Raw genomic sequence first — 25,298 nt, 5'->3', positions numbered from 1 at the left:
AAGCGTATTGTCTCAATTACGGTTGCCGGGGCTTGTCTGTTACTGGTAGCGTATCTTTGCTACTCTAGCTCAACCCTGCTAATTTTTGTTGGATTCTTCATTACATTTGCTAATTATCTGCTATACATTTAAACGTACACTAGTTCTGCTCAAGCACTCACATCTCTCTCTCTCTTTTAGCGACTTTCTCTCTAATCCTACAGTTGTTTACACACTATTCAGTTCTGCAGGTTACCATACTTTAGCTTAGCAGCTAGCGATGGCTTCTCCCTCTCCTGTCTTACTCGGTGTGTCAGATGTTTAGCTATTCCTCTGCCTCCTTTAGTGATAATGGTACATGAAATAAATAGTTTATTTGTCGCATTGGAGGCGAGGCTTAGTGAATTGGAAACGTGGCTCTGCACCATGGGAACTCAATCATTAGCTGCTGTAGTTAGCCAGCCCCCAGTAGCCGGTGCGGACCGACCAGAGGTAGCTCCTGTTAGCCGTCTCTGAAACCAGGGAGGCTGGGTGCCTGTCCGAAGGAAGCACAGCCCTAAGCAGAAGCCCACGGTTCACCACCAACCTGTTCACGTTTCTGACAAGTTCTCCCCACTCAGCGACACACCCGCTGAGAAACCAACTGATTATTGGCTGCTCCATTTTGAGAAACATGAAGTTAGCGACTCCAGCGACCAGAGTCAGATGTATTCCTGGGCCAGAGCGGGAGACGCTGAATCCTATTTAAAACTGCCGGCTAAGGATAAACGTAAATACAGTAAGACTGTTATTCACGTCGGCAGAAACGACTCCTGATTACGCCAATCAGAGGTCACTAAAGTTATTGTTGAGTCAGTGTGTACACATGCAAAGACAGTGTCGGACTCCATAGTTTTCTCTGGGCCCCTGCCAAACCTGACCAGTGATGACATGTTTAGCCGCATGTCTTCATTCCACGCTGGCTGTCGAGGTGGTGTCCAGCAAACGATGTGGGCTTTGTAGATAACTGGTGGACTTTCTGGGGAAGACCTGGTCTGATTAGGAGAGACGGCATTCATCCCACTTTGGATGGAGCAGCTCTCATATCTAGAAATCTGACTGAGTTTATTAGTGGACCAAACCTTCACTGTTGGCGTGGTGTTTTGGGGTGATGGGCAGTGCCATTTCTCCTCCAAACACAGCGTGTATTATGGCATCCAAAGAGTTCAGTTTTGGTCTCATCTGACCAGACTTTATCCTCCCAGCATGTCACAGGCTTGTCCAAATGTTGTGCAGCAAACTTTAAACAAGCTTCAACATGCTTTTTCTTCAGTAATGGAGTCTTGCTGCGTGGTGAGCGTGCATACAGGTCATGGCGGCTGAGTGCATTATCGTTTTCTTTGAAACAGTTGTACCTGCTAATTCCAGGTCCTTCTGAAGCTGTCCACAAGTGGCCCTTGGCTCTTGAACGAGTCTTCTGATAATTCTTCACTCCTCTGTCAGAAATCTTGCAGGAGCACCTGGTCGTGGCCGGTTTATGGTGAAATGATGTTCTTTCCATTTCCGGATTATGGCCCCAACAGTGCTCACTGGAACATTCAGAAGTTTTGAAATCCTTCTGTAACCAATGCCATCAGTATGTTTTGTAACAATAAGGTTGCAAAGGTCTTGAGAGAGCTCTTTGCTTTTACCCATCATGAGATGTTTCTTCTGTGACGCCTTTTTATAGGCCATCAGTTGGGACTGAACCAGCTGATATTAATTTGCACTGACAAGGGGCAGGACTGCTTTCTAATTACTGACTGTCTTGGCTGTCCAGGCCTTTTTGCACCTCCCTTTCTTCATGTGTTCAATACTTTTTCCCTGTGTCATTTAACATTATAACACATAACTTAATTTATGGACATCTATGGTTTGATTTCTTTGCATGTGTGGATTGCATGGGTTGTTACAACATCTGGTGAAAATTTCATGTCAGTAGCACCTTTAGAAGTATACTTACTGAGAGAAATGGTGACGTGTTCAATACTTATTTCACCCGCTGTAAGTGTCGATGTACTCAGAAGAAAGCAAAAATTCAAACTTCTAACTGCTAAACACACACTTCCTCGAAATGCTCTGTTGTGCTTGCTAGGATTATACCAATTTATTGTTAATGCAACCCCTGTAGTCTGCTTAGTGGTCACAGGGAAATGAGTATTGGACCGGTGTCAGGCTCAGGTTGAGGATGAGTGAAAGACAAACATCAGTAGCTGGAGCCAGAGGGTAGGTTCAGTGTGGCAAACTGTAAAATATTAGACCACAACTGAAGACGGCATTACTACCTCTCAGTAAACAATAGAATACCTTATTTAGCACGCTCAATTAGTTTCACAGTATGCTTAAACATAAACCATATTCATACACAATATTCAAGTATTTAGAACATAATTATAACAATTTAAAAACGTAGGCCACTTCAACTTTGTCAATGTCCTTAATAAGGAAGTGTTCCTGGTCAACAGCACCGGTGGCGGTCGTTGTTAACCCGGGCCCCGACCGATCCGGTATGGAAGTCATTTTCACGATTCGCATTTTTAATTTGGCATGTGTTTTACGTCGGATACCCTTCCTGACACAACCCTCTGCATTTATCCAGACTTGGGACTGGCACAAGAAGACACTGGCTTGTGCCCCCTTGTGGTTGCATTAAGCATGACAAAGTTCAGTTGCTGCATTATGTGTTTCCTCAGTAGTTTAGTGAGCCGCAGATCCATTCTTAGTTCTGAGATCAGTAATAGTTCTGGGTGCACCTGATGATGATGATAACAGCAAAGGGAATGTGGGGCTTGTGACAGTCCCACCACACTGCTGTGGTCAAAATGAGGGAATGAAGGAAGAGATGATTTCCTCCTCGGGAATGAGGGGTGACGAGGTTCATTGGTGGCTCACCATCTCCTTCGTCAAGGACAGAATCCAGGCACTTCAGGGGACCTCAAAACCTGTCAGCAGCAGGAGTATTACTTTCAAGTTTCAACTATATATGGCCATAATGGACTAACGCGTCATCAAAATTTTCAGTATGCTACTTTAACACCATCGCAATTATATGAATTAAACCAGTTTTAAACTGTCCAGCATCTTGTATGAAATATATTTTGTTTTCCTAACATCAATCATGAATTATGATTTTTAATATTTTAACCATGGCTTTTTAAAAATATTTTACCAATACAACTTGAACTGATGTATAGTAAACAGTGTTCATTTCTTACACAACTCACATTTTTGTAATGAATGTCACATTTACATGCCTATATTTTTCACCTTCTCTCCTATGCACAAATGAAACAGTTTTAACACTGGCAGTACGTAACTAGAACAGCTAGCGCACAGATCTTAACATAATTCTGCAATAGTGTAAAAGTACTCAAATTAGCAGCTAAATAAAATAAATTAACTACAATGTACATTCCTATCACACACCGACTATGGTAGCTAGCTTAGCTTAGCTAAAGATTCACTTACCAAGACGTTGCAGAAAAAGTCACGAACCCACGGCACACAGGTCCCTGGATCGCCTCGTCACTATTCTTGTCTGTTCTCCTCGGTGTTGCTTGGTTTTACATACAAATTCATAAATGTTATATATATTTTTAGCTTCAACTGAATTTCTTGCTCTCTCTGCGCTCTGTTTTTGCATCTGCTCTCGTTATCTTTTTTCCTTTCCGCGGGAGCGTAGTGTCAAACCTGCTACCGGGATGGGGACTTAACTTAGTTCTTCCAACAGGTAACTTTCACTCTGCCATCTAACCAATAAGAGACCAAATGTAAACGAAATACAGACAGGCAGATATACGAGTTAAACAATTCTCTACATAATACTTAAAATAAAATACAGGTATGTAACATTTTCTCTACTTGGTTACATTAACAAAAATTAAACCTGGGTCGCTAATTAGGTAACCAGATGCACAAATATATTTTATTTTCTCAGTAAGCTACATTTATTAGGTCTACTGACCTTTTAGTTTGATTCCTGGAGGGAGGATGAAGAACGATTAGGCTATATGATGATGATGATGATGATGATGGTTGCATGTGGCTTCGGGCCGGATTTCTATCCAAAGCTAAAGGCATAAGCTTTAGACCAAACGCTTGGACAGTTATTTGTGGAATTTCAGTCATTCCAACCACTGAACACTAAATTAAAGGATATTAATAGCATTTGCACTATTATTGGCATGTGAAAGAATTTGATTAAATTGGAAATCATTGTATCATTATGTTTTGAAAGGGGTTCATGGTCATTCATTAGTCAATTAAAATTGATGGGAGGGAATGAAGGTTTGAGGGTAATGGCATAAAGAGATCAGTAGGTTGATGGGTTTAACAGAAACTTTAAAAAAATAAATATATATATCATTATGTGTGTGAGATGGATGAGTGGAAACTACGGCTGAAATACTTCCTGTGTAGACAGGCCTCTAGCTGAAGAGCTTCAGAGGACGGGCTCTCACTGTGGTTTTGAAACCCAGCATAAATGACTGCTATTTGTCTTCCAGGCGACACATGGACAGAGACCCTGGCTTACGTGATGTTCTGGGGGGCTGCTAGCGCGATTACAGCCACTATCATCCTGTTTAACGGACAAGACTTTGTGGACGCCCCCAAACTGGTTCACAAGGAGAAGATGGACTGAGTGTGTGTGTGTGTGTGTGTGTGTGTGTGTGTGTGTGTGTGTGTGTGTGTGTGTGGAGTAGCTGCGCCCAGCAGTCTCATATACCTCGTCATCTTTACTTATTCTTCCCCAGGTCTGGACTCTAGACTGATCTGCCGCCTCCGTACTGCCCTCCGGACTTTATCATCCAAAACCATTTTTCTGTCATTTGTCTCCAACATATTTTACCTTCTTCAGTTGTAATGCACACATTCCTTCACATGGTTTACATTTAATTTCCTGTATTCCTCCTACTGTATTTTAGGTTCTTCTACTAACATTTTTCTAAGAAAGAGAGAAATCAAATTGTCTTTCATTTCTAACAAGCATTTTTCCATTGTGCTTTATTACACACCTTTTAGTTAAAGGCCCTGCACACCCACACAGGTGTTTTCAATTACTCTGGCTGATTAGACCTTCAGTCACATCAGTTTGTGCTACAAATTACATGATGTCACCAAAGTCATACATACTAATTAAAATGATTAAGGTTGTAAGGTGCTACAGGTACAACAAAACCAACAGAAGGGTGAGGGAGCTGTCATGTGAGTGGAGTTTGTACATGTACACTGTCCTGAGAAGAGGTCTAACTAAGCAACACAAGTTAAAACACCTGTGTGGGTGGACCTTGGGTGTATAGGGGCTTTAAAGCTGCATTCATTATAATTTTTTTACCACTTGTGAGCAGCGCAACAAGCTGAAAACCGTATCTGACATATTGTCACCGTATAAAGTTGATGTGGCGAACGTGTTAGCAAACAGTCACCAGCTTTGTTCATTTGGACTTGGGCAGTTAGTGTACCGGGGGTTAGCAGAGCTTTTTCATTGCAAACAACTGCCTGCTGCTGGAAATGAGTTTGATAAGAACCATAAAACCAAAACAATGAGCTGAAAGAAGCTAAAAAGCTCTGCAGTGCTTCAGAGGTGATAATTCTCTGTGGGTTCATCACTACAGAGGATCCCTTTCACATTGCTCAGTCATTTGATCCATTATTAATATAAAAATATTGATTAGTGCAGCTTATAAAATACTTAATGCAATTGTATTCATTCCAAACAGAGGATTTATTACTGCCAATTAACCCTGAAGAGTCACATTCAAAGATGTGGCACTGAAGCATGCACATATTGAAACATATATGATGTAGCTAACTGATGAAGAGAGCACTCTATACAGTATATACCTGTTGAGTTTTGAATGTAACAAGCCTTACAAACTTGCGTATAAAACATAAATATTTGGCTAATCTGTAACAGGAGTGAACAATATGTCTTCCTATTAAGCGAACTTAGGAGAGTATCTATGATGACTTTGCACTTTGGAGAATGATGAAATGTGCTGCCTGCATACAGCTGTCAGTGATTTATCTATTTGTATTGAGAGTTAGTTGAGTGTCTGTGGTTGCTAGCTCTTTCTCAGCCCAAATTAGTTTTCAATTTGTTGATTGAAATAGATCTGGTGTTCTCATTTAGGTTTTTTTTTTTTGATGACTGGTGGAGAAACAGTTGACCAATTTAGAGCTTTGTAGGGAGGATTAAGAATGAGGAAGTAATCTTCCTACATCTCTAGTTAGCTACTTAGCTACATCCATGAAAAATGGCAACAGGAAAACAGCCGGAACAATGTCAGCATTCATGGATGAGATCAGCACAGCCGTACAGGTTGTTGTACGTCTCCTCACAGACAGCTATGTAGGAAGATAACATCCCCATTCTTAATACCGCCTCCAAAGCTCTGGTTAGTTGATTGTTTCTCAACCCGCAGGAAATACTAGTCAATGAGCACAACACCAGACCTGTTTGAATCTCTGAACAAATCCGAGATGTGAGCAGTTAATCAGTGGGCTGGAACCAGGCTAATTTGTTTGTAGATTTTTTATTTTTTTTTGACTGCACCAGTTTTGACTGGAATTGTCTGTGTAGCCTTAGGCCTGTTCATCTCAGTGTCCCTGGTTTGGTCCATGGCAGCATGCGTTGCTGTCTGCCACAGTGTCTTTTTTGATAATACGACTGGGGCAAGCCAGAGTTAGAACGTTTCAAATTCTACACATTGTGGCTTTAATTCTAGTCTTCTCTCGAGATAGCAGATGTAGTTTTGTGGTCATCGGGACTTTGATGTCTCATTATGTCGAGTAAACAGGCTTTAGTACTTTATGGTCTGTCCATGTGGGTTTCATTATTCATCATTCCTCTTATTTTTGAAAGAAAGGGGTGTCCCCAGAAGATCACAGACTGAGGTGGAAGGAAGAAGGCCTACACATAATGTTACTATTATGACCACCATTTGATGTCTTTTATATTACAAGATAATTCATTCAATTCCCTGTTATAGCAGTCTTAAAAAGTTATAGAAGCACCTCAAAAACATAGTGTGTTACTGTATCTTTATTATTTACAATAATTAAATTGGGATCTCCGACCTAAAAACTTATTAGTAACCACGGATGCTCTTCCAGGCTTCCATAGTCTACCATGCACCTGTTCATTCACGTTTTCAGTCTGGTTCAGTTTGCTTGCTCACAGAGGTCTAGAAGAGAATTAGTCCAAATTGGGCTTTGAAACCTTCCTCCGTTGTTGATTTAAGATGTACTATAGCTTTAGTGGAATTGGTCACCATACTTTCTTGTTCTGTGTATGATTTCACATACAAGCTGTGTGGTGGTAGCTTTAGATTATATGTTTAGATTAATCCTGCAAACATTATGTGATGTGGCAGATCGTACCAACAAGTAGTAAAAGCCATTGGGTGAGTGATTGATTGGGTTTCAAACATTTATCTAACTGTACTCTGATCATGCTAGCTTTTCGAAGAGTCTAATCTTGATCTGAACTATGTAATTTTGTGTGACGGTATACGTCGAGGTCCACGCACTTACACTTGTAACAAGATTACTTAAAATCATCCTATGAGACTTCAGGTACTTACTAGACTTTCAACTGCATCTTATGGTCTTCATCAGCAAATGGAGTTGTATGCTCAGTTGTTGTGGAGTTGCTAGTAAGCTACAGTAGTTAGTGGACCTTGAATAAAGATTTTTTTGTCACACACTCACTTTCATATGTACTTTGTGCAGTGTAGGTGAAATGTGTCTCGTGGACATATCCTTGTAATACCTGTACATTTTAAAATGAGATTTGTATTTACACATGTAATTTGTGGATGGAAGTGATTGTTTTATCTAGACAAGCAGTGACAGTCAGTCAGCAGCACCTTATTTGAAGAATGTTTGGACATTGTACCTTAATATCATTATATTAAGAAAAGTAAAAGATCAAATATTTTCTTTCCATCATGTACAGCTGCAGGTTTAAAGTTGTCCGAAGGTTCCACAGTTATACAGTATACTTTGATTTGTGTTTGGATGTGATTATATCTCTTCTGTGGTTTTTGCAAATGTTTTGCTTATAAACATAATAATAGAGCCAATAACATGGTGTATTATGATATGTGTGTGTGGTAACATGACTTGCAAACTTTACTGTACTACAACAACACATTGTATTCATTTGGAACCAGGGCCTTAGCTTCCTTCCAGGACACTGAGGTCATGTTCTTTTTTATTTTTTCTGTGAATTTGGGGGCAAGTTCATTCTTCATTTTTCTTCATAAATATTCAAGTTTATAAAATGAAACACTTTCAACATCTGTTTGCAATTTGTACTTCAGACAATAAAAAAATTGGTGCAAAGTGTAATGCACACAAACACACATATTTTGAGTTCCAAGGTTACGATTTGTGTTACGAGTTTGCAAATGATGTCACAACCCCATGCAGTACAGCCGGTGTTGGTGTTTTTATGTCTGTCTGAGGTATTGGAAGCCACAATCAGTTATTTAGTTTGTGGTAGAACATATAAATGATCTTGTGTTTCTCCTCAGCAGTCAATTCTTTCCTTCCAGAATCATCCAGTAGTTTAAGTAATTGTCAATACACTCCAGTGAACACACACAGATAGCCATTATGGCACCATTGCTCTTTTAGCATAACATAAACAATATTAATGTACGTTCACCATCAGGTCCACAACCATGTAACTACCATAGAGGACACTGAGGCCAAATCTGACCCCACAGTTGAATCAACACCTCTCTCAAACAGTTTCAACAACAGCTGAATATTGGAACTGTTAGAAAGGTAGGATTTATTGCTGGGCTGTTTTATTTGACAACATTAGTTTTAAATAGGTATACCCAAGACAGTGGCAACTGACTGTATTTAATTGAACTTATTTTAGGGCAATAGGTAAATAAAGGATTCACTATTTCCCCATCAGAATTATATTTATATATATATATATATATATATATATTTATATTTATATATATATTTATATATATTTATATTTATATATATATTTATATATATTTATATATATATATATATATATATATATATATATATATATATATATATATATATATATATATATTTATATATATTTATATATTTATATATATTTATATATATATTTATGTCTGATTCTTCCAGGTTTCGCCATTTCCTTTCAAGTTTGCTTTAATTTGTGGGTTTGGGCGTTATACCATGGAGCTAACCTTTGTTTTATTATCTTCTTTTTTAGAGGAGCGATAGAATTGAGTGTCGTTCGCAGTGAGCCTGCAGCACTGTCAACAAGATGGTTTTGGGAGGGGCTGAAATTAGCAGGAGGTCCTCTGTTATATTGAGACATAACATTGAATTAAATGCAGATGGGATCGCTTCCTTGAATCTAGCCACAGCAATATCAGATGGACATCTAGAGTAAGAATTTTTGCCTAATGGCGTGTAGTCCAGTAATAGCAGTTCAAAACTTATTAAATAATGGTCCGATAAAGAAGGATTCTGTGGAAAGACTATTAAATGTTCAATTTCAATGCCATATTCCAGAACAAGGTCGAGGGTGTGGTTAAAACAGTGAGTGGGTTTATGTACACTAAGACAGAAGCCAATCTAATCTAATAATGAGATAAACGCAGTACTAAGGCTTTAATTTTCAACGTCCACATGAATATTGAAATCACCTACAATAATTACTGTTTTAAGGACTAAACTTGATTAAAAAAAAATTCTGAATAAGGACAAGGAGCGTGGTACACTATAATAAATAGAATTGGCTGACATGTTTTCCAGGTCGGGTGTGAAAGACAACAAGGCTTTCGAATGAGTTATAATTTAGTTTAGGTTTAGGGTTGATTAACAGGACATGACTGGGTGGAGTGGATTCAGTTAGGCTAACATATTCTTCATGACCCAGCCAGGTTTCAGTAAGATAAAATAAGTCAGTGTGATACTCTGATATTAAACTGTTCACCAGTACAGCTTTAGATCTGATGTAGGACTGTAACTCTGCCTCCTGGTCTCAACTCTGGGTTGTCATGGTTTTGGTCCACTAATAAACTCAGTCAGATTTCTAGATATGAGAGCTGCTCCATCCAAAGTGGGATGAATGCCGTCTCTCCTAATCAGACCAGGTCTTCCCCAGAAAGTCCACCAGTTATCTACAAAGCCCACATCGTTTGCTGGACACCACCTCGACAGCCAGCGTGGAATGAAGACATGCGGCTAAACATGTCATCACTGGTCAGGTTTGGCAGGGAGAAAACTATGGAGTCCGACACTGTCTTTGCATGTGTACACACTGACTCAACAATAACTTTAGTGACCTCTGATTGGCGTAATCAGGAGTCGTTTCTGCCGACGTGAATAACAGTCTTACTGTATTTACGTTTATCCTTAGCCGGCAGTTTTAAATAGGATTCAGCGTCTCCCGCTCTGGCCCAGGAATACATCTGACTCTGGTCGCTGGAGTCGCTAACTTCACGTTTCTCAAAATGGAGCTGCCAATAATCAGTGTTGGTTTCTCAGCAGGTGTGTCGCTGAGTGGGGAGAACTTGTTAGAAACGTGAACAGGTTGGTGGTGAACCGTGGGCTTCTGCTTAGGGCTGTGCTTCCTTCGGACAGGCACCCAGCCTCCCTGGTTTCAGAGACGGCTAACAGGAGCTACCTCTGGTCGGTCCGCACCGGCTACTGGGGGCTGGCTAACTACAGCAGTTAATGATTGAGTTCCCATGGTGCAGAGCCACGTTTCCAATTCACTAAGCCTCGCCTCCAATGCGACAAATAAACTATTTATTTCATGTACCATTATCACTAAAGGAGGCAGAGGAATAGCTAAACATCTGACACACCGAGTAAGACAGGAGAGGGAGAAGCCATCGCTAGCTGCTAAGCTAAAGTATGGTAACCTGCAGAACTGAATAGTGTGTAAACAACTGTAGGATTAGAGAGAAAGTCGCTAAAAGAAGGAGCGATCTTGAGCAGAACTAGTGTACGTTTAAATTTATAGCAGATAGTTAATCACTATAATGAAGAATCGAACAAAATTAACTGATGAGCTAGAGCTGCAGAAATACGCTACTAGTAAAACACAAACACCGGTGACCGCAGCACGTCAGCTCCTACCCAAATACCTGGGAATCAAAGATCTTGGATGGGAAGAAGTTAAGAAAATGTTAAATGGAGGGACGTCTAGCTCACAATCACAATCATGGGGTGGTGGATCATCATGGCATTAATTACAATGGAATGCAAGAAGCCTTATTGCAAATGGTCAGGAATTTAAAAAAAAAGTTTCAAATCTACAAGATAAACCTGATATAATGTGCATACAAGAAACATGGCTGAGACCACAGTGGGATTTCATAATATGGGGTTATATACAGCAATTAGGAATGATGGGAAGATTGGGAAAGGTGGTGGTATGGCAACATTTGCGTAGGAGGGGACGAGGTTTAATCTGATTCATTTAGGGAAAGAACACAAATCAATAATGGTCAAGATCTGGGCAGGAAAGGATGAATTAGCAATAATTCATTACTATAACCCATGTAATAGGCTGTGCCTTGATATATCGGACATTGTGGGTGGGCAGGTGCAGGGCATGGTGGTGTGGTGTGGAGACTTCAACACACATAACACACTGTGGGGGAGTAAGAAAACGGAGGCAAATGGTTTAATCACAGAGGAATTCATAGAGGAGAAGGGATTAGTATGTGTGAATGGTGGGAGAGGTACTAGGTATAACAGTGCTCTAAACAAGGAAAGTGCAATCGCTCTAACACTACAGTCTAATGGAATAGCGGCTATCTCAACCTGGGAGGTGTTTAGTACGTCACCGGTGGGCAGGGATCATTATCCTGTCAGAATTAAGGTTAGTACACCAAGAAGAGGAACTGGAGATACCAAGATGGAAATCAGACAAAGCAAACTGGGACACATTTCAAGCACTGAGTATGGGAAGGTGTGAACTTTTACTTAGAGAACATATATCAGATGGGGATGAATTCAATAAAAGGTTGGTTGCAGTCATCATACAGTCGGCAGAGGAAACAATAGCGAAGGGTGCAGGGAGCAGAGGTAAGAGTGTACCGCGGTGGCATGAAGACTGTAGGAAAGCTGTAAAAAGAAGGAATGGGGCATTCAGACAGTTAAAAACATCAGTCATCAGAAACATCAGTACAAAAGATCACAGGCAGTAGTTTGGAGTATAAGAACAACTCAACATACATACTGGAAGCAATATTGTAATAGGACAGGGAGAGACACAGCTGTCTGATACATGGGGAAGGATCAGAAGAATGAGTGGAATTAGGAGAAACTAAATAATACCGGTGTTGCTAAGTAGCAACAAAACAGCAGTCAGCAATGAAAAGGCAGAACTTCTGGCACAAACATTAGCCAAAGTTCAGTTCAGCAAATGTATCAGTAAGAGCTAGACAGTGTAGGGACAATATTCTTCGCAGAATACAGAATACATAGGTAAATGTTTAAAAAACTACCACAGGAGAACGTTTAGACATGCCTTTCAGTTGGTTTGAAGTAAAGAGGGCCATGTGTCTTAAAGACAAAGCAATCAGCACCAGGAAAAGATGTTTGCTGCAGGATGTTAGCTCATATGGAAGACAGTGCACTCCTTGTAGTATTAAGACTGTTTAAAAAAGTTTGGGACACAGGAAAAATTCCAGTTGCATGGAAACAGTCAATCAGTTTTGAAACCCGGTAAAGACCCATCAGACCCCTCAAACTGTAGACCAATAGCACTTACTTCACAACTGGGGAAAACTATGGAGCAATGGTAACGGAGAGGCTAACATTTTGTAGAAAGTGGAGAATTGTTTTCTCCTTTTCGTAAAGGAAGAAATATAATGGACTCTATCTTCTGCCTAGAGTCAGATATTAGGAAAGCCCAAACAAACAGGGAAATGGTGAAAAAAAGCGTACGATATGTTGTGGAAGGAAGGACTACTTATCAAATGAAGTAAGGTTGGGGGGTGGCAGGCAATATAACTGGGTGCTGGACGTCCCATTTGGCAGGACAATAGAGGTAAGAGTAGGTACAGACTCAAGAGTATATAGAGCTGAGAATGGAACCAGGGCACTCCAGTGTTTAACATCATGATTCATGATATCAAGTCGAGAACGGGATAGGGAGGTCGCTGTTTGCGGATGACGGGGCCTTGTGGGTAAGGCAGGCTGCAGATGCGGTGGTGGAGCAGTGGGCGAATAAGTGGGGTTTAAGTTATCCGTAGCAAAGACACAAGTGATGTGTTTTTCTAGACGCCATAAAGCAATATCCTTGAAACTATATGGCCAAAGACTTGAGCAGGTGAATGTGATTCGGCTTCTAGGAGTGTTGTTTGATGGAAAGCTGACTTGGAGGCAGCACATCGATGAAGTAAAGGACAAGTGTCAAAAGGTCAACACTCTCTTAAGAAGCCTGTCAGGACGAGGTGGGGAGCAACCAGAGCATCATCGGTGAACGTATACCAGGCCCTGGTGAGAGCTACAGTGGATCATGGATGTGTAGCTTATATGTCGGCAGGAGAGAGTCACCTTTATACGCTGGATGTGGAGCAGGCGCAAGGACTAAGAATATGCAGTGGAGCATTTACATCCTCTCCAGCAGCCGCCATACAAGTTGAAATGGGAGAAATGTCATTATGGACAATACAGTCCAGCAGTCCCATCTTCAGCTATTCCTCCCCGGCTATGTGTGATGCCAATAGTAGATTTTAATATACAGCAACTGAGGAAGAAATCTGAACAGGGATCAGCTGGGAGGACAGCACAAACTTACTCTGAGCAGCACTTTGCAGATAAGTTGGTGTTATTTCCAGAAGGTTCAAAAGGCCCTGAGACTGGACGTGCAGGAGCTGCAGTGTTCATACCACAGTGTGAAGGAGCTGTCAGGAAAACAACCACTGATCACTGATCAGTATACACAGCTGAGCTCCTAGCTCTTTTGCTAGCTTTGCAATGGTTAGAAGAAAACAACACAAATAATGCACTAGTTGCATCTGATAGTTGGGCAGCACTCACAAGTATTACATCTGTGAAATCAAGCAGACAAGACCTTCTGTTTGAAATCCAGCGTTTAATATCCAGACTGCACAACAAGGGTCTGACGGCTCGCTTCGTTTGGGTCGCTGCTCATGTGGGAGTAGATGGTGATACACTGGCCCAGCAAACACTCCGATCACAAACAGTAAACATGAAAATTCCACTTTGTAAAGCTGAGGGTAAAACAATTATAAAGAGACAAATGCAAAAAGTATGGCAACAACACTGGGACATAAACGATACAGGAAGACATCTTTATCATCTTTAACATCCAGAAACAGGCTGTCCATACATACAGTCACCCGATTAAATACCTGAAGGAAACAGGGTGGATAGAGAGAACTACATTTTCTGTTTTGTTTTGTTCTATTTTTTGTCTTTTATGTGTCTGCCGATCTACTGTGCCTCAAAATAAAGGAAGAAGAAGAAGAAGAAGAAGAAGAAGAAGAAGAAGAACAACAACAACAACAACAACAACAACAACAACAACAACAACAACAACTCCTCCTCCTCCTCCTCAAGGGGACAAGGACGTAACTATGTGTTGAGTGACGCAAGGACGTAACTATGTGTTGAGTGACGCAAGGACGTAATGTTGGTAGTTTCCTTCTCTACTACTCTGCTAGTTAGCATGTGCACGTTTGAAGGTGCAGCTTAATTTACAACTTACATTCTCTGTAAATACATATTGGAATATTCACAGCTTCGGCAACACCATGAGCACGTTATGGATGGGGAACGTGAGTTAATTCCAATTCCTTTTACTGCGATAAGTCATTTAATGTAACCACCGTGTTAGCTATCTCAACAAAAGCCCCAGACGCTGTATGCGTGGACTGCAATTCAAAGCTAGCACTTTAATGCTGCCTAGTTTGTCGGACAACACTGTATCGAGCAGCTGAAACACGACTGATTAATTTAGGCTGTTCGGACATTAGTAAGACAACACGGACCGTTAGCGCTCCGCTCCAGTGGCTGAGCTGTAATGGAGTCTGCCATCAGCTACACGAGGATGAATCAGTTTAAAGGGAACGTTAAGGAAAACTTGTGAAAATAGACCACATCAGACCAGGTCTACATTAAACCTTACTGTACTTACATTTGTCAAACCCGGAATAGATTAACATTTCCCTTTCAGATTTGTGAAACATTTATTCTATTTGGCAAAAGAGTGTTCACATCTTTTTCTCCATTCAGATCACTCCAGACCAGGTGCTGGGGTGCACCAGTGGACTTAGATTTGTCCAACCTGGAACAGATTATCATGGAGACGCTCAAAAGTGTTTAAAACACCTTTTAAGATTCGTGAGACTTTTATTCTTTTTGTGAAAACAGTGTTTTTTATATAGCTCAGCCTGATATCGTCTGGATGGAGAAAAATCTGTGACACTACCCTTTTCTGTTTTTATACAGAGTGTAAAGATTTCTCAAATCTGAAGTGGCCTTTAACAGTGTTCTTATGATGAAGTAGTGTAATGATGGAGAATCGGCCAATCGCTTTAACTTCCCCCTTAACTTACAAATGGGAATTTGTGAACTTCAGCCTTGTTTTAACCACATTACCGCTGCGGAATGATTCCTGAGCATGTTTTCCTGTTGCTCTGTAGCTGGAGGCCTACATGGACGAGAAGTTTATCACCAGGGCCTTTGCCACCATGGGTGAGCAGGTGATTAATGTGCGAATCATACGCAACAAGATGACAGGGTGAGAACGAAATTCACAAGCAGTTGTCCTTTTTGCAGATGCTCTATTCTGACATTAAACAGTGTGTTGTCACCTAGGGGTGCTCTGGGTTACTGTTTTGTGGAAATGACAGATGAGGCCACAGCCGAGAGGTGTCTCCGCAAAATCAACGGAAAAGCCTTACCAGGAGCGAATCCGGTATGGAGAGCATTTATTATTCGCAGTAGCAGCGAGTTTGGTTTTTGTCTCTCAGTTGATGGAGACTTCTGAGAAAAGGCACGGTGTTTACTTTAATGTCTCTTTCTCACAGCCCACAAGATTCAAGTTAAACCGAGCCACCTTTGGGAAACAAGACAGTGGGTGAGTCCAAATGGAGAAGCAGGATATGACTTTCACATTAAGACTTTCATTGACGCATCAGATGTTTTCTTAGCTGCACTGTAAAAAAACCCCAGCCTGTTTTGTCTTCTTGTTGTAGTCAGATGTATTCTCTGTTTGTGGGAGATCTAACTCCAGAGGTGGATGATGGGATGCTTTATGAGTTCTTTTACAACCGCTACCCTTCCTGTCGTGGTGGAAAAGTGGTGCTGGACAGCATGGGCAACTCCAAGTGAGTATTAACATGTCACCGCACAATATCACAATATGGAGAAAATATGTAACAAATTTGTATGTATGTATGTATATGTGTACATATACAGACGGGGGACAAATGAAAGGAAAAACCTGAATAAAAGAGTGGAGAAACATATCAAATGCAGAGGCTTCTGTGCAGCAGGGCTCACTGAATGGATTTGTTGCAGCCTTCATCCGCCTTCACAGCCATTGAGTTCGAAGTAACTTCGTTCGCCTGGTCCGCCATTGAGGTCTTGAAGGTTGGTATGCAACCCTACTATAATATCCCTGTCTGTGTAATTGTCGACGGACTGTTCTTGCTGACACAGCCTTATCACGTCCTGCATCGACATTTTCAGTCACCTGAGGAAGAGTTGCTCTTCTGTTTTTATATATCGCACTGATGCACGAGCATCTAATGTGAGCTGTCGACTACAATTTCAAACCACAAACAAATTGTACCACGCAGTGCACCTGTGTGGAAGCATCTGCATTCGTTATGTTTCTCCACTCATTTATTCAGGGTTTTCCTTTAATTTGTCGTGTGTGTGTGTGTGTGTGAGACGCATCTGTCCTTCAAAAGTTACTGCTAAGAGTCTGCCTAATTGGCGCTAAAACTTTGAACTGAAGAGTTTCCTCTTACGAGCTAGTCCTGAAGCTGCTGAGAGCAACTGTTACTGAGGAATAGGGATACCTCACAAGCAACGACAGGTTAAAAAAAAAAGGATCAAATCCGATGCAGCAGAACCAGATATATAGTCTTTTTATTCCACACATTGTTTTTCTTGTCAAAACCTGGCGCCTACATTACCCACAATGCAACTCCGACAGTTTGGTCAGAGATTCGGGTGTGCTATGCTAGCAGCGGCTAATGTAGCCTGCAGCAGAGACGAGCCGCGGGCTGCAGAGGTCTGGTCAGCTCACTTCTTTCTAACGCCACACCCCCCAGATATTTGTCAGTTTCAAACTTGTAGCCTTCAGGCCCAACCAACGCCGACTCAAGTGACATCACTCGAGGACATTTATCAGCCATTACACAGCTCGCTCTGGAGACACAAAAGCCTTTTATCCAACTTTTTTCATATATGCAGTAGTACTGCCTAAGACATGTAAGCAGACTTTAATGTGGAAAATTCCCCTTTAAGACATACAAGAATAATCTTTGAATAATAATTTGTCTGATATGGGTTTTCTACATTGTTCTCACTCGTTGAAAAAAATGTAGATTCTATAAAAATGCGTGATGTCTCCTACTTCATTGAAACATCCATTCTTAGTGTACGTGCTCTGGAGGTTTCAAGTTTCCACATCACACTTGTGTGAATTACACAATAGCCGCGATGGGCTGGTGTCACAAAACCCTGCTGGTACGTCCAGGTGTTAAAGTTGGATTTAAGGTGAGCTCAGAGAAACTTTCTTCCTTCAGTCAAGCATCAATAAGAAAAACAGTTTAGAGTGGAGAGAGACTTTTTTAACAAACAAAAGCGTTCAGTCAAGATAGTCTGTCAAAAATGTAAAAGAAATGGATAAACTAAGGTAAAAATAAGTTCATTCATTTAATTGTACTTCGTTGCAACGTTGCACCTGTCATGATGAATCTGTCAGAACAACTGACAGCATCAGGAGCAGAGAGCGAGAGATTCAATTCAGTTTTATTTATATAGCGCCAGTTCATAACAGAAGTTATCTCATTGCACTTTTCCTATAGAGCAGGTCTAGACCATACTCTTTATAATATTAATTACAGACACCCAACAAATCCCACCATGAGCAAGCACTTGGAGACAGTGGCAAGGAAAAACTTCCTTTAACAAGCTGAAACCTCGAGCAGAACCAGACTCAAAGGTGGGCGGCCATCTGCCGCTGCCGGTTGCTAAACAGACAGACTGGTATGGGTGAGCGAGAGAGAAGGAGTGTGACAGAAGCGTGAAACTCATTCAGATACCGTGGAGCCCAGTCTATGACCATATTCATTAGTTACTGTTGGTTAGCCAACATTTTGTGAGCGTATATGTTAATAATTTGATTGAGGTCCCTCTTGTGGGCCATGAAGAGCCACAGCTCTGGTGTCTTTATTTCACTTCTGTTAGTTGGTTAGGTGTGTTCGGACTAGCTGTACTCTCATCAAAATACTTTTGCATTTATATGAAAAGATACAGTCAGCTGTAGTGAGCTGTTTTCAGTGGGGAAAAGCAGCAAACATTTGAGCGCTGCCTGTGTGTCTCGCTGCAGGGGCTGTGGCTTTGTTCAGTTCCCAGATGAGCGGCTGCAGAAGCGGGCGTTAGAGGAGTGTCAGGGCGCTGTGGGACTGGGTGGTAAACCTCTGAGACTGAGCCTGGCTGCTAACAAGTGAGTTCTTTTATTCGCTCCTGTTGTCACCAAGCTGATTTATTTGGGCCTGGAACACAAGCCAGGTGATTGGTGGAGTTCAGCAGTGTGTCTCTTGCTCCCTCTTGAGTTTAAGGAACAGGCAGCAGCAGCAGCAGCAGTCAGAGCACAGATCCTGGCAGTCCAGCTCAGGATACAGACACAACTATGACCAGTATAACCAGTACCAGCAGCAGGCCTATCCTGGGTATTACTCCTCCTGGGGCTACGAGCAGCCTGGAGCAGAGTATGGCTACAACTATCAGCAGTATGATTACACACAGTACCCCCCACCACAGGTAAGCTAACAGCCAGCATTGGCACCAATCAATAAGTCGTCGTTAACAGACATGAATCATTCTAGCATGTTTTTTCTTTTTAGGAAAGTGAAGCTGTTCAGGATGATGGACTTGAAGGTTGGTATTGTGGACTGCAAATTACTTATTTTCTTTACTGACTTGTGTATCAATTTGATTTTTGATTGTTTAGTCTGTTTAGTCCTGAGGTGATTGCTTCAGATTGTTTATTTTTGCTGATTAACAGCCCAAAATCTTTTTTTCTCAAATCTCTTTTTTTTTTTTTTTTAAATTATTGCATAAATAAGCATGTTTGAAGCAGTATATTTAGGTTTAGTTCCTTTGGTACAATTTTGTATTTGGCAATGAGAGCAAGGACACTTATGAAATTTGAACCCAATATTGCAAACCACCTCCCAAAATGAAGATTTACGGTTTTATAATAAAAACTTAATAGTTCAACATTTTGGTAAAGACACTTATTCAATTTCTGTTCAGATGGATATCAGTCTCACGTCTGCGTGTTAAGTACAGAGTCGAGGTTGAGGAAGAATGGCGCGTCTGGCCAGTAGGGTAGTAAATGCGATGAACCGCTGTACTGTAGTGGGCATATTCGGAGTCTGGGGGGGCCGAACTGGGCTGTGGAGGGTTAGGACGGATAGCTGTATTGAGGGCCCGGCTGAGTGTCCAGAACACATGTAATTGGTTAACTGGATATTGCTCACATCTGTTACAGGCGTCGCTTCTATCAGAAAATGCCCTTGCCAATTTAGCGTTGGTGAAATGTGCTTCGTGACGCACCTTGCGCTGCAGCAGGCCGTGTCTGACGCACACGGGTGAGGAATGCACCAGTATGTTAATCCACTGGTTCAAATGGCAAATCCCAGTCATGCTCCTAGGAGCCTTTTAGGGGGACAGATTTAGAGAGTCAATTATGCCGCAAATTATCAAAATGATCATCTTTTGTTCATAATCAAGGGTAAGAAATTGATCAATTTCGGATTGAGGGGGACGGTGGGGGAATTTCTTTTGTCTGATTTGATAGATACTTTATTTATCCCCGGGGGGAAATTCTTATGTCACGGCAGCAGTACACAAACAAAGCACACGGTACAAAGAATAGTGCAAAAAAAAAAGACCAAAAGCGAAAGAGGTGAAGTTATATTTAGCTGAAAGGAATGAAAAGGCCACGAAAACCCCATTTTTGTACAAATCATTGAGTGTTGCGAGGCCATTGATCGACCCATTGCAGAAGGCGGGGTCCGAACAGGACGGAAAGCATACGTGATTGTTTAGGATCGGTGTGTGGATTAAAGCTCAGTGTACACCGTAATGTTTTCTGAAATGGAGCCAAATCCCAGTAGGATTAGTGACGATCTTCTGGGTCAAAGATTTTGGAGGTTGCTATGGGAGACTGGGAGCAAGCTGCAGATTGCAGTGAGCTTGGAAGACCATAGCTCAGTGTGAAGCCAAGGTGGGCAGTGTCCAGAAGGTTTGTAGGGGACCCAGACCAAAACTGACAAAACTGATTTAATGATACAGATTTCTGTAGTGTGACCATTTTTATCATATTGACACGTGAGAGAGAGGTGGATGGAAGCCCACCTGGTTCTATCCATTTTGCATGAATCTCTCCCTCCCTCTCTCTCACACTCCCTCGCTCCCTCTCTCTCTCTCTCTCTCCCTCCCTCTCTCTCTCTCTCTCGCTCCCCCTCTCTCTCGCGCTTGTTTTCGTAATTACACATTTTCTCTTGTTAGTGTATTTTACATGCTTGTGTATGTTTTGGTTGTTTTATCTGGTCTTAAGTGTGTGAAGCTGTGTTGCAGATCCTAGCCCGACGCTGGATGTGGTGGAGGCCAACAGGAAGTTCATGGAGCTCAGTGAGGAACTGTATGATGCTCTGATCGAGTGTCACTGGCAGCCAGCAGAGTTTTCGACAGAACAGGACCATATGACATCCAGCCTCCCAGAACCCATTTACTGCTGAGACTGAACACGTTTTTTCTCTAGACTTTACCTCCCCAGGGTATTTTATTTTCATTTGTCTGCTGAAGTCTCAACAGTATGGATTATTTTTGTATGCACATAAAAGAAATAAGTCATGCTAATGGATCTTATTCAAGTACATAAAGCCGTTGAAATGTATTGAGTGTACACAATTCTGAGTTACAACAAAAATATTTTTGATTTATTTATGGCTCTACAAAATGCACTGAACGATAACATGTTAAACTGAGAAGTCTTATTTCCAACACAGTCCCAAAAATGTTAAAATACAGACACAAAACCTGTACTGGAAAATTAAACGATCAAATCTTAAATCTGAAATTACATCAATATAAACCAAACCAAAAAATAAATATCAGACATTAACCACTACACAACAAACTGAAATTGGCAGTGAAATTCTTGTTTTCAGGCTCCCTCCAACAATCATAGCCCCATATGTAGAAATGGGATGTGATTATAGCATCTTTTGAATTATTTGGATGATATACGTTTTGGTTTGTAGAAAAATGGAAGAGTCGCTGTTGGGACATAGTGCAGTCTGTGTGCTCTCAGCCCATTCATTCTAAGCCCTCTGGTCGTATCCAAAGAGAAACTGAGAATTTTTCATTCAGGCTTTAAAGTACCTAATATTAATAATCACACCGGATATACTATAATAGCTAAGTTATATGCCAATGGTAGTAGAAAATCTATTGTGTCCTTTTGTTTCCAGGGTCCTGTTCTTCATATGTGAATAACAGAATAGTTATATAGAACTTGATTTTGTTACATTAACAGGTTTTAGATGCGAACACATTCATTCCAGAGAAATAATTACATTACATATGACTGGAGTGAATGTGTCGTACCGTTTCAAAAGTTCCTAAATGTGTTGGTAGATCCTCACCTTTAAATGAGCAGCAAAAAAGGGTTGTCTGCAGTCATAATGAGCACTCAGCCAATCAGATGATTTCTACTCATTTTGCCTTTAGTAAGAAATAAAGCGCAGTTATTCGAGATTACGTCATTTTAGATGAACAAATCAATCCTTAAAGAACCCAGTCAGTTGGATGAAAATCAACAGGAGCATTTCAGCTGGCTGTTATATTAGCTAACTCAAATGATCTTGTTAAATATGATCCAGATACCGGGGGCTTTCAACACGCAGAGAAACGCTTGTTCGTCTTGGATCACGTTATCTTGAATAACTACACTCTTTGTGTAAAATGCAGGAGTTCAGAGTCTCAAATCTGTTCTGTTGTGAAAATGAACGTGCTACTCAATCAGTCTGTGACTTTAAAACCAATTTAAAACTTAGCAAGTACTTAAAATACTGTTTCTCCATTGATTTACTCATTTATGTTTTGTTTTCAGAACTGTCCCTAGGCAACTTTCACAACTGTCTATAATTCATAGCACTTTTTCTAAGCGGTTCACACTTACAATTCCATTGAGCATTGCATTGTGGGACAGCACTGTTCGTCTGCAGCAGGTCTAAGTGTCTGAGGGCTGATTTCCATTACTGTACTGGGATAAACTGAAAGCAAAGGCTGCCTGGAAAGTGGGAAATTGAAAAACTAATGTAACTTACAAAACAACTCACCCAAAATAAACTTCAGACTGCTCAAAATCATCTTATTGGACTTGTATCCAGAGTACCTCCCCAGACACATCTGTACATGGCACATAAAAGCACCCTTCATTCTATTATTTATATTGGGTAAATCATATCTAATATACAACTAGTACATAACCAATGCCTACCCCTCATTGAGCTTGTTAAAGAATTACACTACACTGAAGCGTAATCCCCAATGTTCAGGATTTTTATCAGCTCCTGATGATTATATGGTCTATATACTGCATATACTGTGTGTGTGTGTATATATATATATATACACACACACACACACACACACAATTGTGATAATTTCTTTGTCTCTTTTCTTAAAACGGTTTCTAAATATTTCCAAGTGAATGGTTATTGATCAGCACCACTGGCAAGTAGGAAATCCATTCTGTATATATTTTCTCATGAAAAGTCCAAATGTCGAGTAAAACCTAATAAAGTTGAGGATTTAGAGATATATCATGATGCATGCACAGGGATAAAATATCAATAACGGATTTCCAAAACAAGGATAGAAAGTCACAGGACCGGAACATGCTGTATTCAGTTCAATTTTATTTATATAGCGCCAGTTAATAACAGAAGTTATCTCATTGCACTTTGCCTATACAGCAGGTCTAGACTGTACTCTTTATAATATTATTTACAGAGACCCAACAAATCCTATCGTATGCTAAAAACTAACAATCCGTTTGTTCACAGTAGAAAGAGGATTATCCAAAAAAGTTACTCACGGTCTTACAAAATAACAATAATGATGGTTAAAGTGGACCATGGTGAAAATCTTTGTCTATGTAAAGGTGTGTGTATGTTTACTGTATTGTATAAAAATGTACAAGAACTGAAAAATGCACAACCACCGAACCACAGCCAGTGGATCCAAGAGATGAAATCAAATCAAATGTGTACAGTGTTCAGATTTTACTGAAGTAGTGACTTCGGCGAATTTTTCAACGGAGAACATGCAGTGAATATTGTTCTTCAGATGCATAACACATTATGAAGCACATCAGGAACACATAAAAAGTCAAGGGAAAGACATAACGAATTTAAGCAAAGAGTAAGTTGTATTCATGAATATATGTCAGAACGCTCTGGAAGAAAGCTGAGTAACAATACTCAGAAAAAGAGAAATTGAACATTTTATAGTAAAAAAGCTTGTTGAGGCTGAACGTTATTCATATACATCACAGTATTAACTCTGGCAGATCAATTTCTGTATCTTACTTTTGTACCTTCGTACAATATATAATACTGGTATGTACCTCAAGTGATCAGAATGTACCTTGATAGAATGGTAGAATTTGCCTTAGAATGAATGCTGAACGTGTCACATAGGGCAGTAGAGAGGAAATAGTTACATTTTTGATATTTTTCTCTCGCTCTCTAATTTTTATTGCCCAATTCCCCAAGTACTATTGTCCTTGTCTCTGCTGACTCCCACTGTTGGTAGGGGTCCTTGATAGGGTGTAGACTATGCACAGCCCTTGCCAGTAAGTAGCTTCACCAGCAGAGCATAATGAGCATGGAGGTTCACACTATCCTGGGTAAAATCACGTTCAGAAGAACAGGTAGACTAAATCTTTTAGGCTGTCTGCTACTTACAGTGACCTGCTCTCAGACGATTTCTCACCTCGATTCATGTGACTTTGTTGGCTCTCAAGACTACCATGTGAACTTTAAAACCTCAACAATTTTCATGTGACATGGCCTGAATGAGCCACAGAGGTTAAGGCCTCAATATGCTTTAAACAAAGTGCTTGTCTGATGGTCTAACAGCCTCTGAAACCACCTTGCCCCACACCTTTCCAACAGTGGAATTGGGGTGGCTGCTACTGATAATTTTGACAATGATGCCCACTTAATACAGGGATAGTTCAGGTGTGCAGAGCTGTGAAAGTGAGCAGGGTTTGAACTTCTCTTTCAAGCTCTCTTTTTAGCCAGAATGGCTCTATGGATGGCGATGTTGGTCAGTTGGTTCACCACTTTGGTCCAGACTCAACAGCTACTAGATGGATTGCCATGGAATTTTGTACAGACATTCATGGCCCCAGGGGTGCCAACTCAGGCTTCTGGCAAAATTTCTGACGCAACGTATTGCAACATCATCCAGCAAGGTGCTGTGTTTGCCAGTCACACATCCAAGCACACATTCCTGGTAGATTACGTTGTGACATGAACACCGTATTTCTACTGTTTACCTCTCGATTGTCACAAGAAAAGATCCTGTGTCAGAATAGTAATAATAAACCGCTGTGTAGTGTTTTGGCATCTGCGAAGCCTTCAAACTCATGTATGTACCTGTTACTCAAACTGGACTTCCTCGGTTGCATTTTATGTCTTACCGGTGCCTGAAGCAACACGCCCCCAACAATGCAGTCCCCTGCGGTGTTATATTGCAGGGCTGATTTTGGTCTTAACACCTGCTAAACATGTCAAAACAAGCGCCGCACACAGTGATTGGTCAGGTGTGTGGAGGTGTAATATTCAGTTCAATTCATTTCAATTTCAATGATATAGCACCAATTCAACTTCAATTTACACTGTGTGACATTACTTGCTATCCACCAGGTGGAGACAAATAGCCATGTCTGTTTCTTATAACTCTGGTATTAGTTGTATCCATTGATTTGTAACCTATAGAAACAACAAGAGATAACT

The 25,298-nt window shown here is 40.8% G+C and overlaps 2 protein-coding genes and 1 long non-coding RNA gene across 10 annotated transcripts in view; 2 read left to right on the top strand and 1 right to left on the bottom strand.

The window, feature by feature from the left end:
* sacm1la (SAC1 like phosphatidylinositide phosphatase a) overlaps positions 1 to 16,915 on the top strand; it is a 46,687-nt gene extending 29,772 nt beyond the window's left edge. For 3 of the 4 annotated variants that reach the window (XM_044171404.1, XM_044171405.1, XM_044171406.1), the window contains one exon: positions 4,503 to 8,366. In XM_044171404.1, coding sequence (XP_044027339.1) covers positions 4,503 to 4,639 — 137 coding nt within the window. In that variant the 3' untranslated portion in view covers positions 4,640 to 8,366. Of the gene's footprint in view, positions 1 to 4,502; positions 8,367 to 16,896 lie in introns of those variants that run through there. The other variant, XR_006375161.1, reaches the window with a different exon arrangement.
* LOC122864210 lies at positions 10,720 to 14,453 on the bottom strand. Its single transcript, XR_006375166.1, has 3 exons — positions 14,035 to 14,453; positions 13,793 to 13,898; positions 10,720 to 12,111 (listed from the first exon to the last, which is right to left on the bottom strand). It is a non-coding gene; the product is annotated as an uncharacterized LOC122864210 (long non-coding RNA).
* Positions 14,624 to 22,640, top strand: LOC122864205 (tRNA selenocysteine 1-associated protein 1-like). Of its 5 annotated transcripts, none has more exons than XM_044171431.1 (9): positions 14,624 to 14,795; positions 15,663 to 15,760; positions 15,838 to 15,937; positions 16,050 to 16,099; positions 16,218 to 16,349; positions 18,587 to 18,703; positions 18,813 to 19,020; positions 19,104 to 19,137; positions 20,845 to 22,640. In XM_044171431.1, exons 1-9 carry the CDS (start codon positions 14,772 to 14,774, stop codon positions 21,003 to 21,005), a joined length of 924 nt encoding a protein of 307 aa, XP_044027366.1. In that variant the 5' UTR covers positions 14,624 to 14,771; the 3' UTR covers positions 21,006 to 22,640. The 5 variants fall into 5 exon arrangements, with proteins under 5 accessions (XP_044027366.1, XP_044027365.1, XP_044027364.1 ...); XM_044171430.1 differs by having other exon boundaries at positions 15,823 to 15,937; positions 18,819 to 19,020; XM_044171429.1 differs by having other exon boundaries at positions 15,823 to 15,937.
* Positions 22,641 to 25,298: the final 2,658 nt, after the last annotated feature.

The sequence above is a fragment of the Siniperca chuatsi genome, linkage group LG17, assembly GCF_020085105.1.
Source record: "Siniperca chuatsi isolate FFG_IHB_CAS linkage group LG17, ASM2008510v1, whole genome shotgun sequence".
In the NCBI taxonomy this organism is placed as follows: domain Eukaryota; kingdom Metazoa; phylum Chordata; class Actinopteri; order Centrarchiformes; family Sinipercidae; genus Siniperca; species Siniperca chuatsi.
The sequence above is the reverse complement of the archived record's forward strand: the minus strand, read 5'-3'. Positions and strand labels throughout refer to the sequence as shown.